Genomic DNA, 15,200 nt, shown 5'->3' with positions numbered 1-15,200 from the left:
TATTTCCAGCTGCAGTACAGGGAAGGAACACTCAAACACTACCCAACAATTCTGCTTATTTGATAGGACACAGATGAGAGTCGAGAAGACAAATCAGTCAGGATCTGCAAAGCAAATTACAAAATAAAAATCAAGAAGAAAGGAAATAATAAATGATAGATTTTAAAAAAAAAATCAATGAAGGCTAAAGATGGCACAGCAGTTAAGAGCACTGACTGTCTTCCAGAGTTCCTCAGTTCAATTCCCAGCAACCACATGATGACTCACAACCATCTGTAATGGGATCTGATACCCTCTTCTGGTGTGTCTGAGGACAATGACAGTGTACCTATATACATAAAATAAATAATACTTTAAAAAGAAAAATCAATAAAAAAAGACAAATTACCAGGTTTGAAAGAGTTAAATCATCACAGACTATATAGACATGAAAAGGGAAACACAGAAGGGGGGGAAGTGGATGAGAAGCAAGAAATATTGAGACTCTCTAGTTTAGGATATCCTCCAACTATCTGTATAGCCTAGGATGACTTCGAACTTGTGATCCTTCTATCTCACCCCACCTCACCCCACTGTTAGGATTATAAGCATGCACCACTATGCTGGGTATTTTCAAGTGCTGTGGACTGGGACTGAACCCAGAGATTCATGCATGCCAGGCAAGCACTCTACCAATTCACCCACATCCCTAGCCTGAAGAAAAGAAAATATTTATAAACAACTTTTACTATACAATCTCACAACTAGATAAATTCTTCAAAAGACACAACTTAAATTCTAGTAGATAACTCAAGTGGTTCTTGTACTAATTAAAGCAGAATTTAAACTCAATCTCTTCCTGGCCTGAATACTTTTGTTAAGTACACTTAAAGGAGATGTACAGGATAGATATGGTGCAGAGCTGTAGCCCCAGCACTCAGGAAGACTACCATCAGAATCAAATCCGTCTCAAGCATAGTTGGACTCTATGAGACTGTTGCAAAAAAGGGGGGCACTGGGGGAGGTGTTTGTCTAGCACACACAAAGCAAAATGGTGCATACCTCTGGGCGGTAGAGGTAGGATAATCAAAAATTCAAAGTAATCATCCGATAAATAAGGAGTTCAAAAGCTGGCCTAATACATGGAAACTGTCTCAAAGATGAATATAATCATCCCTCCTTGTTTCTAGCTTCATATGTAAACGTGCCTAACCACTAAATGTTGCTACAATCCCAAGAGATAACCTGTGACAACTCATCAAAATGCAAGTGGAACAAAAAGGAACAAAGGAAGCTCTGGCTCCCCCAGAGACTGTGAACCCATTACAGCTTTTAATCATGGAGCAGTGCTCTGCTCATTAAGCATTTCCCAATTCCTCTAAGATGCCAAGTTTCAAGAAAAATTATTTTGAAGTAATTTCTGGTCTGTTAGAGTTGCAAGATTAATACAAATGACTCTCCTACACCCTTAACCCAGGTTTACCCATTAACAAGTTCCCCCATGTGTTTGTTCTGTATCTTTTCTAAACTATTTGGGAGGTAGCTATGAAACATTCCTGAACCCTGATATTTTACCATGCATAGTTTACAGAAACAGGACAAAACTGGAGATATGATATTATAACCATGATATTATAACCTGGCCTGGAATATATAGTCCATACACACCTTCACGATTGCCCCAATCTTCCTTGTATGCACACTCAAGTGTGTGGTTGTGCATTTCAGTTATCTGTCATGTCTCCTTAGTCTCTTCAAGCTGGAATTGTTCCTTGATCGTCTATTACTTTTTTTCTTCTTTTTTTTTTTTTTTCGAGACAGGGTTTCTCTGTGTAGCCCTGGCTGTTCTGGAACTCACTCTGTAGACCAGGCTGGCCTCCAACTCAGAAATCCGCCTACCTCTGCCTCCCTGTTGGGTCCCTCAGCTGCAAGACATCGGAGTTTGCCACTGCAGACTCAACTCATGCCTGCTGTGCGCCTGCTGGCTGGCAAGTATACAGCCTGAAGACATCTGTTGTTGACCTCCTCCCCCACTGTGGACTGCGCTTCCAGCCATTCCCCAGAGCTGAGACCTGGGGGACACCCCGAGTTTACACCTTCAGCCCTGCAGCCCTGCTTCCTCCTTGACTTTGTTTGGACTCTTCCTGACTCCTCCCGAATCCCTTATGTTATTCAAATGTCACTGTAACCAGAGATTCAGTTTGTTCTCTTGTATATAAATGCTGAACCCCTCAAGTAAAAGAGAGCCTTGATTGGAAACCCTCAACTTGGCTCTGTGTCCTTTCGTTCGCGAACTCTGTGTTTCAGGTCTCCTTTCTCCCTTCAGTCGAGACAGAACCCAGTTCATGAAACTGCGGAACAGTTTCACCTCCCAAGTGCTAGGATTAAAGGTGTGCACCACCACCGCCCAGGCTAAAAATAAACTTTTACATTTTCCCCCTGCAATGTGACATACCTGAGGATGGCTACAAGCTGCAACTAGAGTCAATTTTTGAAATGGAACTGCAGTGCAGACCATTGAAATGTATCAGAAAATCTGACTTACAAATAAAGCCAAGTTGTCTCAACTGCAGAACAAAATATGGTGGCATGAACTAAATTGTTACTGAGCATGACTTTAGCCTTCTGAATTTCTGTACGTCTTCAGAAATAAGAAAAAATAACATCTAAATTTTCATTTTGCCTGACTATTATGTGCATCGTGTACATGCCTGGTGTCTTCCTGGGGTCAGAAAATTGGAGTTATAGAAGGTTGTGAGCCACCAGGTGGGTGCTGGGAATGATCCTGAGTTCTCTGAAAGAGGAACAAGTGCTTTAAACATCAAGCTCAACCCCGCCCCCCCCCCCCAAAAAAATACTTTAGATGCATGCAGGGGAAGACACTTAAGAAATTTTTCCTTTTTTTTTCTCTTCAAAGCAGAGTTTCATGTAGCAAGGCTGGCCCTGAAACCCTGCTTCCCAAATGCTGGGATTACAAGGCATGTACCCCACAACTAGCTAAGATACTTATTTTCAAAGAACCTCAGAATATACACCTTTCGCAGCAGTCTAAAAGTTTAGTCGCTAGTGATTTAACAGGATGATGATGATGACTCTGCCTGAGTTCTAACCGCAGAAAGCTGAGCACGTTCTATATCAATTGTAAGTGGTAACATTTCCCCAAATGGCCAACTATCCAAAGGCACAATGGCTCTTCTCAGCCAATTTTACACCTCTTATTCAACTTTGGAACTGCAGTAGAGCCAGATATAAGCAGACCTAGGATATACTAAATAGCTTTCCATTCCTTAGAATGTTCCTTTAAAACTTGTTTTAAAACTCAAAGACAGTTTCATTGGTTTAAAAGAAACCCCTGGTAAACCTCAGTGAGCCTCCGCAACAGCCCAGAAAAGGACAGCTTGTGAAAACACATGCCTTTGGTCTGTAAGCCACTGCCTAAAACTAGTTTTGTAGTCCAGATGAAAGTCTATGGAGATAAATGTATAATTTAAGGTCTCCTAAAAAAGTAACAGCTCCCTCCCCATTAAATTGTAGCCTAAGAGAACTATCTACAGTTTCCCCCATCTTCCTGGTTGGCCCAATCTCTCTAAAGTCAACATATGCCTCTACTCCCAATACTGGTAAGGAAGAGGTAGTCAGATCTCTACAAATTAGAGGACAGCTTGGTTTAGACAGCGAACGAATTCCAGGGCAGCCAAAACTATGAAATACAATTTCAGAGACAGAGAGAAGAAACAAAAGCCAGCAGGTGATGAATTGGTGAAATGGTTACATGCCACAGCTAGAGCACAATGCTCATATACTTATTTCTTCATCAAATGTCAGTACTCCACTGACTTTGTTTAAATTTACTTCTTCAAGACTTTCCTCAAGGCTGTTTAGTCTGAGCCTTTCTCTTTCAATATTCTCTGACATGTCTTTAATGAAATTAACTGAAGCAAAACATGAATGTTAAGACAAAGGGCTTCTGTGATGTGTGAGAGGCAGACCAAGACCATTTCTTTTTAGAGCCTGATTGATGTATGTATTTTGTGCAAACCTGGAGGTGGGTTCGTTCCTATGCAGACATGAAGAAGTCAGAAGAGGAGATGCACGCAGTGTCCTCTGTCATACTCCGCCTACTCCTGAGGAAGGCTCTCTCCCTTTACTGGGCAGTTGGTACTTACTTGCTAGGCTGTAAACCAGCAAGCACCAGTCAGAGATCTACATCAAGAGTTTGTCACAAACAAAAACAGAATACAATGAAAATAACCCAAAACACAAAAATATCTGCCTTTTTTCAAAAGGAAGAGAAAAGATGTTACAAGATAGATGAAGCACAAAAACATTATGCTAAGTGAAGGAAGCCAATCAGAAAAGGACTATTGCCTGACTTCATAGAGATGAGGTATCGAGAGCTGCCAAACTTAAGGACAGAAGATGGGTGGCTGGAGCTGCACGAGGGAGGTAACAGGGAACTGTTTAAGAGGTGCAGGTACAGCCTTGAAAAAGAAGAGTTCTGTCACTGCATAGTGGAGAACTACATTGATCCCAGCATTTGGAAGGCAGAAGCAGGAAGATCTCTATGAGTTTGAGGCCAGCCTGGTCTCCATAATAAGTTCCAGGTCAGGAATATAGAGAGAGACTCTAACTCAAAACAAACAGTGAAAACAAAACTACTGAAAAGTCTGGAGATGTGAACATCCTTAACACTACTCAACTATAGACTTTAAAACTTGGTAATCTGATGGGACAGTGTTTGGGAGCACAGACTGCTATTCCAGAGAAGGGATTCCCAGCACTCACATGAGTTCACAAGCATTTGTAACTCCTCTCCAAGGGATCCAACAATCTCTTCTGTCCTCCTCAGGCACCAGACACTCACTCGTTACACATACACACATGCAAACATATAACAGGCAAAATATACCTACACGTTAAAAAAAAAAAATGGACTTGCGAGGCAGTGGTGGCGCACGCCATTAACCCCAGCACTTGGGAGGCAGAGGCAGGCAGATTTCTGAGTTCGAGGCCAGTCTGGTCTACAGAGTGAGTTCCAGGACAGCCGGGGCTACACAGAGAAACCCTGTCTCAACAAAAAACAAAAAAAACCCCAAAGGACTAATATGAGGATGTGATGTAACTTAGTGTGGGCTGTGTGCCTGCCACAGGGAGGCCTTGAGCTCATTCTTCACAACATGGCCTCTTCCCGATATAAACCTTCTAGAATTATTGGATAGTAAATTTTATTATGCTTTTATGACACACAAAAATAAATATTTTCTCTATTTCATAAAACTCAATCCTAGGGCTGAACACTCCTTCTATTTTAATTACCACATTAACTATCATATTAACAATATGTGGCAGAGTAGAAAGTTACAGAGCAGAAAGTCAAGCTGCCCTGTGTGAGAATCTAACACTTTTTTTTTTTGGATTTTTCGAGACAGGGTTTCTCTGTGTAGCCCTGGCTGTCCTGGAACTCACTCTGTAGACCAGGCTGGCCTCGAACTCAGAAATCCACCTGCCTCTGCCTCCCAAGTGCTGGGATTAAAAGCGTGTGCCACCACCGCCCAGCAATCTAACACTCTTTAATGACAGGTGTGTTGTCCAAAATAATTAGGTTTTAAAACAGAACAGCCCTAGACCATATCCGAGATGGCTGCTAATCTGTTTCTGTTCATGAAGTTTTTGACAGCTCAATGTCCTCACATCTGTCAGTTCAGGAAAGGGAGTCTAAGAAAGAACCTCGGGCTGGAGAGATGGCTCAGTGGTTAAGAGCATTGACTGCTCTTACGAAGGTCCTGAGTTCAAATCCCTGCAACCACATGGTGGCTCACAACCATCTGTAATGAGATCTGATGCCCTCTTCTGGTGTGTCTGAAAACAGCTACAGTGTACTTACATATAATAAATAAATAAATTAAAAAAAAAAAAAAGAACCTGAGCTGCTTCAAGGGCTAGGCAGCAAAGGGATGCTCGTTCACGGGGCAGATTCACTTACATCCATCTGTTTTCTAATCGAGTCAGTTTTGTTCCATCACAGGCCACACTAATGGGAGCAATATGCTCATCTGGGATCTCTCTCCCTTTTATCTGTGCAGTATTTTGGATGTTTTCTAGTGATTATTTTTCCTTAAGGTGATATCATTTCTTTAGGACCACATGAGACAAAATTCCTACTTACCTTAATCTTTTTTTAAGTTGCAAACTGTCATGGATGATCCTTTTGACAAACTCTAGTTCACCTCCTTCTGCCATGATTTCTGTGATGCCTCCTGTATTTACAGAACTAGGTGGCGGTCTTCGAGAGTTCCGAGAGTTTACACCCTAAACAACAACAACAAAAGCCACTGTCTTTCAATGTAACCTACTTATTGTGCTACACTAAGGATTTAAAAGAACACACAGCCAGTGGGGGCTGTAGCTTGGTGATAAAGCACTTGCCTAGCATGCGCAAGGCCCTGGGGATTAAATATAAAAACATTTACCTTTCATATAGCCCAATCTGTTGCTTTTCCTTTATGCTTTCTGTCTTGATACCATGGCCAGGAAATCTACCCAAAGATTAGATAAATATTTACTTATGTTTTCTTCTAATACTTTTATGGTTCTCTTTCTTATATTTAAGTATTGAATCCATCCTTATATCACTTCATATGAAAAAATATTAACTCAAATGTATCAATGACCTAAATCTAAGAGATTAAACTATAAAACTCCCAAGAAGAAAACATAAAAGTAAATTTTCATTAACTTGGATTAGCCCATGGTTTCTTAGATATAACACCAAAAAGCATAATAATAATACAAAATAGATAAATTGTATTTTATCAAAACTAAAACCAGTTTCACTATAAAGGACACCATGGAAAACTGAAGACAAACCACAAGATGAGAAAATGTTTGCAAATCATTATAATTAAAGGTACTCAGGTCTAGGATATGAATATAGAGAATCCTTAAAAGGGCCAGGCAATGGTGGTGCATGCCTTTAATCCCAAGACTGAGAGGTAGAGAAAAGAGGATCTCTGTGAGTTTAAGGGCAGTCTGGTCTACAGAGAGTTCCAAGCCAGGGTTTGGAGGTGGAGGTGGTGGTATTTAAAACTTAATAGGAAGAAAAGTAACCCAATTTAAAATGGGCAAAGTGGGGCTGGAGAGATGGCTCAGCAGTTAAGAGCACTGACTGCTCTTCTGAAGGTCTTGAGTTCAAATACCAGCAACCACATGGTGGCTCACAACCACCCGTAATGAGATCTGACTCACTCTCTTCTGGTGCATCTGAAGACAGCTACAGTGTACTTAGATATAATAATAAATAAATCTTTAGACCGGAGCGAGCAGGACCTACTGGAGCAATCAGAAGTCCTGAATTCAAATTATCTACAATCACATGATCGCTCATAACCATCAGTAGAGCTACAGTGTACTCATATACATAAAAATAAATAAATGAATAAATAAATAAATTTTTTTTAAAAAAAAAATTCACAAAGTGGAGGGTGAGCGGCACAGGGCTTGCCCAGAATGTGCAAGGTCCCAGGGCTGCTAATTAGCTCAGTGTAGAACTGTAAGGGGCTGACTGGACCCTCACCCAGAAGGGAAAATGTGAGACAAGGTAACTGAATGAAATCATTCCATGGAAGATGGGCAAAGGGCCACTAAGCACAAGGAAAGATGCTTAGCACAGCCCACTGTCTGAAGCACCACTCCACACTCACTGGGGTAGCATAGCAAAGCTACAGATGCTGAGAAGTACTAAGGAACCCACACTGCAGCTGGAGCATAAACAGTAGTCAATGGAGAAAACCATCTGGAGGGCTGGAAAGATGGCTCAGCAGTTAAGAACCCTGACTGCTCTTCCAAAGGTCCTGAGTTCAAATCCCAGCAACCACATGGTGGCTCACAACCATTCGTAATGAGATCTGATGCCCTCTTCTGGTGTGTCTGAAGACAGCTACAGTGTACTTACATATAATAAATAAATAAACCTTTAAAATAAAAAAATAAAAAAATAAACTATCTAGCATGCCAGACAAGCACTTTAGGAAGCCAAAGACTTATCTATATTTTTTGAATGTAGGCAAACAATATTTTTAATAAATGTTACTATAGGGCATGGTTATTTTTTCATAAATTTATACAAAAGCCAACTTTTTAATTATTTAAATTGTACTTCACTTTATTTTCTAATCAGGAATGTTAGTATTTCTAATAAATTACTGCTCAAATTCATGGCTTTGTCAAAATAAATTTACTTTGAAGATTTATTTATTTTGGCCTGGGCATTATGGCATAATCATAGCACTTGAAAACTATGTGAATTCCAGCAGAATGAATTGTGAGACCCTGCCTAAAAAAAAAAAAGTTATGGGCAGTGGTGGCGCACGCCTTTAATCCCAGCACTTGGGAGGCAGAGGCAGGTAGATTTCTGAGTTCGAGGCCAGCCTGGTCTACAGAATGAGTTCCAGGACAGCCAGGGCTACACAGAGAAACCCTGTCTCGAGAAACCAATAAATAAATAAATAAATATAAATAAATAAGTAAATAAATAAATAGTTATGCATGTCAAGTGTTTGCACTCACATGTGTACACCACTGGTGCCCAAGAGGCCAAGAGAGAGGGTGGGATTCCCTGGAATTGATGTGATAAATTGGTTGTGAGCTGCCATGTGGGTGCCAGGAACTGAACCCACACCCTCTAACAGAGCCGTAAGAGCCTTCATTGCTGAAGCATCTTTCTAGTCCCCACAGAATTTCTAAATATATTATGTTTTGGGTATTACAGTGCTAAGGTTTGAAGCTAGGGCCTCTCACATACTAGGCAAACACTCTACCACGGAGATATATTCCTAGCCTTCTCTTTTAAATTTTGAGACAAGGTCTCACTGAGTTGCTTCAGACAGGTTTAAACTAACTAAATTTAAAATAGTCTAAGATTTGCAATCCTTCTGCCTCAGCCTCCAATGTACTGGGAATAACAGGTCTCCACACAACAGTTTATTTTATCCAATAGATTTGTTCAATATCTAAAGGCAAATGCATTTTCAACATTCTGCCATTTATTTACTATCAAATGACCAATAGCAATTTTACTCCTAGACTGACAAGCTCAGTCCAGTTTTAGAAGTTCAAAGTTTAGGGGCTGCAGAGATGCTTCAGTGGTTAAGAACACAGGCTGTCCTTCCAAAGTACCTGGGTGCCAGTCTCAGCACCCAAATGGTGGCTCACAGCCATGAGACCCAAGGGGTAGTCCCTAAAGGTTCTTGGCATACATGTGGTGCACAAACATTCACTCAGGCAAAACACTCATACACAAAAATAATAAATTTAAAGTTTAAAAATGGTATTAGCCGGGCAGTGGTACCACAGGCCTTTGACCCCAGCACTCAGAAGGCAGAGGCAGAGCCAGGCCGATTTCTGAGTTCTACCCAGCCTCATCTACAGAGTGAGTTGTAGGACAACAAGGGATACACAGAGAAATCCTGTCTCCAAAAAAAAAAAAAAAAAAAAAAGTTTTAAGCCTAAGAAGAAATAGGAGAGAGCCTCTTGAATTTCTAATTCAAGAGGAAATTAGAAACAATAGTAGTATAAATTCCTTGAGCACAAAGCCTTATTAACTGACCTTCTCAGCTACATAAATTAGCTGTTTAACTGAGAAGTCCATCTATACTGAGTTCACAAATGCCTTAAACCAACAGCATTCAGATTATACAGACTCTAAAGAAAAACTGCCTTTTGCTCTTATCGCTGCAATGAGGCAAAGCCAGCTAAGCATTTGGTAACTTTAAAGGTACTTTACCTTGGCTTCCAGTTGGTTGGCAAAAAAGGGAGGATTGCACATACAGAAGTCATAGACTATCTCAGACTCTTCCTTAAGCGCATCCATCAGGAGTGTCTTCTGCGGCACTTTCACCACTAGGGGAGATAATGAGGACTATTAGTTACTATTTATTTTGTAATGCCTTTAAAGTAAGTGCACAGAACAATACACAAGCGAGAAGGAAAATGATGGTAAGCCTGCGTATGAAATTCCTTCACTCCACTCCAAGTGAGAGGCAGACCTGCAGCAATGGATAGTTAAAGCAGATTCATTAACCCTGTCAATGATCCTCTTAACAGCATGTGCTAGCACTACTAGGAAAAGTGTTAGTTCTTTTCTAAAGACATAGTAAAATTCAGCTTAATAAACAAGAGGTTTCTCTCCTGGAATTCCTCCTACTCTTGAGAGTTCTAAATTCTCTGCAATAAATTTATGTCATTCTGCTAAGAACTAAATTAATTATATTTTTAAAACCAATAACAAGGAGCTAGGGAACGGAAGAGCACATGTTGCTCTCTCAAAACCCATGTTCAGTTTGGTGCACCTACATGGTGGTTCACAACCATCTGAAACTCCAGTTCCAAAAGAACTAATACCTCCTTCTGACATCTGAAGGCACTAGGTATGTATGTCGTGCACAGACATATATGCAGGCAAAAGACTCATTCATGTAAAATAAATGTTTAAAAAATTAAAAACTGTCAATATAGGATGGTAATAAATCATAAGAGAGAGTTGGACTAGCTCTGGCAAATAGCTACTAAAATTGAAATATTATAATTTAGCAGGTAGTGGTGTGGTGGCACATGGCTATAATCTGAGCACTGGTAGGCAAAAACAGGATAGAGAAATCAAGGCCAGTCTGGATTATAGACTTAGTTCCTAAGTCTATAATCTAATCTAAGTCTAATCGCATTGAATCATTGAGCTCCAGGTTCAGAGTAAGACCCTGTCTCAAAAAATAAAGTGAAGGAGCTGGAGGCTTAATGGTTAAGAGAATTAATTGCTATTCCAGAGAACCTGGTTTCTATTCCAATCACATGACAGCTAACAACGACCAATAACTTCAATCCCAGGGGAACTGACTGACACCTTGTTTTGGCCTCTGCAGGCACTGCCCATACGCGGGGGCGCAAAAAGACATACACTCACTATGTTTGAAAATAGTAACATAGAAAGTGATTGAAGAACACTCTGATGCAGAATTTTGGAGGCTTCCAAAGGCACATGCACATGTGCACCCATTCTCACACACAAAAATTAATGACTAAGTTACTTTATCAATAATCATTTTTCATTATTCATGGTAGCTATGGTCTATGAAGTTGCCATGAACACTTAATTAGGAAAGACAAATTCCTATGGGAAGTATCGTTTCTGCAAGCCTCTTAAATACATACCCTCATCTTTTATGTGTTTTGCTTAAAGAGAATTGATTTAATATACATCGTTGGGCCGGGCAGTGGTGGCGCACACCTTTAATTCCAGCACTTGGGAGGCAGAGAAGGAGGATTTCTGAGTTCGAGGCCAGCCTGGTCTACAGAGTGAGTTCCAGAACAGCCAGGGCTACACAGAGAAACCCTGTCTTGAAAAAAGAAGAAAAAAAATCATTATTAGTGCTAATAAGTCATCAAAATTTCTAACTGCTTTAGTATGCAGTACTTCAGATTGAACCTCACAAATACAAGGCAAGGTATTCAAGGCAGGGTCTCACTAAGTGCACAAACTGATCTTGAACTCGATTTGTAGACCAGGTAAACTTTAAATTATAGATCCTCATAACTCAGTTTCCCAGGTGCCCAAGATAACCTGTGCCACTACACTAAACCTACCTTAAATTTATACAGAAAGTACTCTTCCTGATGTTCAATTTCCAGCAAACAACAAAAGAGGTCAGAAAAAAAAGATAATGTAATTCAAGTAACAGCTACTGGACTCCCCCTAGCTACCTTGATGACTTAATCAGCACTAGCCATCCTGAATTGTGTTCCCCAGATGCATTAAGAAAATTATAACTATTAGTAGTTGACTCACTCTGCAGGCACAGCCACAGGCAGAGTTGTTTGAAATAGTTTATATCAAACATATATTGTATTATCAGCATCCATGATGAAATCTAGGCCAGAGGCCCTGTGCCTGAGACATTTTTATGTAACTCTGGGTTACAAAGAAATGCAAATGCAAGCAAGCCCTGGTCTGCAAGTTCCAGAAAGCTGTCAAGTTTTGTGACGCTATCAGACCACTGGGCTATGACTTGTCACAATGGCTGGTGAGGATGAACTGAGGATTTCTAAGAGCCAACTGTAGAACACAAGTTTTCACATACAGCCTGCAGAGGGACGCTACAGGACATATCTACTGTTCTCCTTCACTGTGCCAAACTTGGGAGGGAAAGAAGAGCTGCCCACAGCCTGAGCCTCCTGAATGTCCTTCTAATCCTCCTACACCAATTAACTCAAAATATACCACAAACCTAAAAACAATAAAACTAGAAAATCTTGGCCAGGTAGTGACCTTAGTTATAGTTCATGAGAAAAGAAAATGCTGGACTTCACACTTTGCTCTGGTGTAGTGGTGCACGCCTTTAGGCCCAGCTGCTCCTAAGGGCAGGGGATAAACATTCAATCTTGCTGTGAACAGTTCTTTAAAATAAAGTATATTAAAATATATACTAAAACACCTTAGGAATACAAAGCAAAATAATGATGATTATAATGATTTAATAGCTGGATATGGTAATACATGTCTTAATATTTGTTTTTAATGTTATGTGTAAGAGTGCTTTGTGTATATAGATGTATATCATGCGCATGCCTATTGCCCTAAGAAGCCAGAAGTATCAGATCCCCAGGAATTAAGAGTTACTGATTGTTGTGAACCACCATGTGAATGCTTGAAATAGTAAGTACTCTCAACCCTGAACTAGCTCTCCAGCCTCAACATAGCAATTTTTTTTTTTTTTTTTGGTTTTTTGAGACAGGGTTTTTCTGTGTGGCCTTGGCTGTCCTGGAACTCACTCTGTAGACCAGGCTGGCCTCGAACTCAGAAATCCGCCTGCCTCTGCCTCCCAAGTGCTGGGATTAAAGGCATGCACCACCACCGCCCAGCAACATAGCAAATTTTTAAGAACTATCCACCAAAAAAAATTACATAACTAACTTAATTAGAAGGTGTGATATCTTGAATAAGAATGCCCTTCTTCCTTGAAAGAAGTAGGAGGTATGGCCTTGTTGGAGGACGTAGGTCACTGGGGGCAGACTTTGAGGTTTCAAAACAACCACCCCGATTGTTTTCTCTAAATGCTGCTCCAGCACCATGCACACATGCATGCCTGCCTGCCAGCCACCAAGATGGTCATGAACTCTAACCTTCTGAAACTACAAATAAACTCTCTTCCATAAGCTGTCTTGGTCAGTGCCTGACCACAGCAACATAACAGTAACCAAGACAAAAGGCAAATTCATAAACACACGATATAGAAATAACAGGGATCAGCCGGGCAATGGTGGCGCACGCATTTAATCCCAGCACTTAGGAGGCAGAGGCAGGCTGATTTCTGAGTTCAAGGTCAGCCTGGTCTACAGAGTAAGTTCCAGAATAGCCCGGGCTATACAGAGAAACCATGTCTCGAAAAAACAAAAAAGAAAAAAAGAAAAAAAGAAAGAAAGAAAGAAAGAACAAGAATCAACTTTATTATATTCCTTTCTTTGATTCCTGAATCAAAGTTAATTAGATTACTTAAAATTTGAAGTCTATACATTTAAGCAAAAGATAACTCACCAGGTGTGGTGGCACTCATCTTTAATCCCAGCTACAAGACCAGAGGCAGGTGGATCTATGAGTTCATGGTCAACCTGGCCTAGAAAGTGAGTTCCAGGGCAGCCAGAGTTGCATAGAGAGACTCTGTCTCAAACAACAAACAAACCACAGAAGATGATAATAATAATGTATGTTATATTAAAGAAGTTTTAATAAACAAAGTTTGAAGGGCTATTTAGAGGAACCAACCTTTAATTAGATCAGACAGGTTATTCTGTTCTACATTTTTTTTGGCATAATTGAAGCACATGTCATCCACTTCTGTTGCCAGGAAGTACCAGCCATTTAAGGTTGCTCCAAGTAAGGGATAGATGCAGGATGCCCCGGTACCTAGAAAATAAAAATCCAGAGCACATCCCACATGAGAAGGGAAAGTGAGAACAATAAAAACCCCTTTTCTTCATAAGTTTTCAAGTCTCCACAGCTTAACTCACAAGCAGCTACTGGGCTCACTCATCATTTCACACATACCTCAGAACACAATCTTCCTAGGGGACGGAAACCTTCATCCCTACTCTTGTATGCCGTGTGTAAAATGAAGTGTGGATGACTGAAGGCCCAGGAAAACAGCATATGAACCAAAGTGGCCAAAACACTATTTTGTAAAATTCAATTTGCTCATAAATGTCTTTACATCCCATACAAGAAGTAATTTCCTCAGAAGAATGCTACTTGATAGAACAGCACAGTGTCTCACAGCAGATCAGTGTAGGGGCATATACCTGTAACCCCAACACTTGGGAAGCAGAGGTAGGAAGACTGTGATCTTGAGACCCTGTGCCAAACAAACAAAGCATGCAGACAAACACAGTTCATTTTCAAAAAGCAAAAACTGGTGGGTGTGTGTCCCTAATTCCCTGTGGTTGTGTAGAATGCCAGTCATGTGAGGCACTAACCAGCCCTAGCACAGGTACAAGAGACATACTGAGGAGCCAATGCCTCATGGAAAAGAAAAAAAAAAAAAACAGCTTTAACAGCTAGTATTTGTTCCTCCTAACGGTGGACTGGTCTACCTCCCCTCACCCCAGACTCTGCTTTTACAATCACTAACAAATCCTGACAACTAAATCCCAATGAGTATATCCAAGGGAAGGAAAGCTAGGTTTCTCCTGATAGCCACAACCTGGACCACCACTCCAAAGCTGCTTCTCCTGATCCCATTGTGGCTCTGCAGGATCTGGAGGTGCTTCCTGAGGCCCTCATGCCCCACCATTTCCCCATGACCTACTCACAACAGGAAACAGAGACCAAAGTAAACGCTGCATTACTTAACCTCTTTACCAGCCATGGTATTGTCTCCTGGCCCTGATGCTGTCAGTCAGGGTCGGGCAAACTCTTCACGGGACCGGGAGGTACAAGGAAGGTAGAGGATCCCCGGCTCCCCAAGAGTCACAATTATTTAGCCTGGGCATTCTAGAAAACTAGAGTCATTTAGAATGTTTTGGAAATTTTTAAAAATAAAAAGAACTTCTTCGCCAGGCGGTGGTGGCGCACGCCTTTAATCCCAGCACTTGGGAGGCAGAGGCAGGCAGATTTCTGAATACGAGGTCAGCCTGGACTACAGAGTGAGTTCCAGGACAGCCGGGGATACACAGAGAAA

At 40.9% G+C, this 15,200-nt stretch overlaps 1 protein-coding gene across 1 annotated transcript in view; it reads right to left on the bottom strand.

The window, feature by feature from the left end:
• Mettl16 (methyltransferase like 16) overlaps positions 1-15,200 on the bottom strand; it is a 43,075-nt gene that overhangs the window by 12,025 nt on the left and 15,850 nt on the right. The window contains exons 4-6 of the mRNA XM_031353035.1: positions 13,790-13,930; positions 9,761-9,876; positions 6,146-6,288 (exon numbers count right to left, since the gene is read on the bottom strand). Of these exons, the coding sequence (XP_031208895.1) occupies positions 6,146-6,288; positions 9,761-9,876; positions 13,790-13,930 (400 nt within the window). The remainder of the gene's footprint in view (positions 1-6,145; positions 6,289-9,760; positions 9,877-13,789; positions 13,931-15,200) is intronic.

This window comes from Mastomys coucha, unplaced genomic scaffold (assembly GCF_008632895.1).
Source record: "Mastomys coucha isolate ucsf_1 unplaced genomic scaffold, UCSF_Mcou_1 pScaffold5, whole genome shotgun sequence".
NCBI classification, from domain to species: Eukaryota; Metazoa; Chordata; class Mammalia; order Rodentia; family Muridae; genus Mastomys; species Mastomys coucha.
The sequence above is the reverse complement of the archived record's forward strand: the minus strand, read 5'-3'. Positions and strand labels throughout refer to the sequence as shown.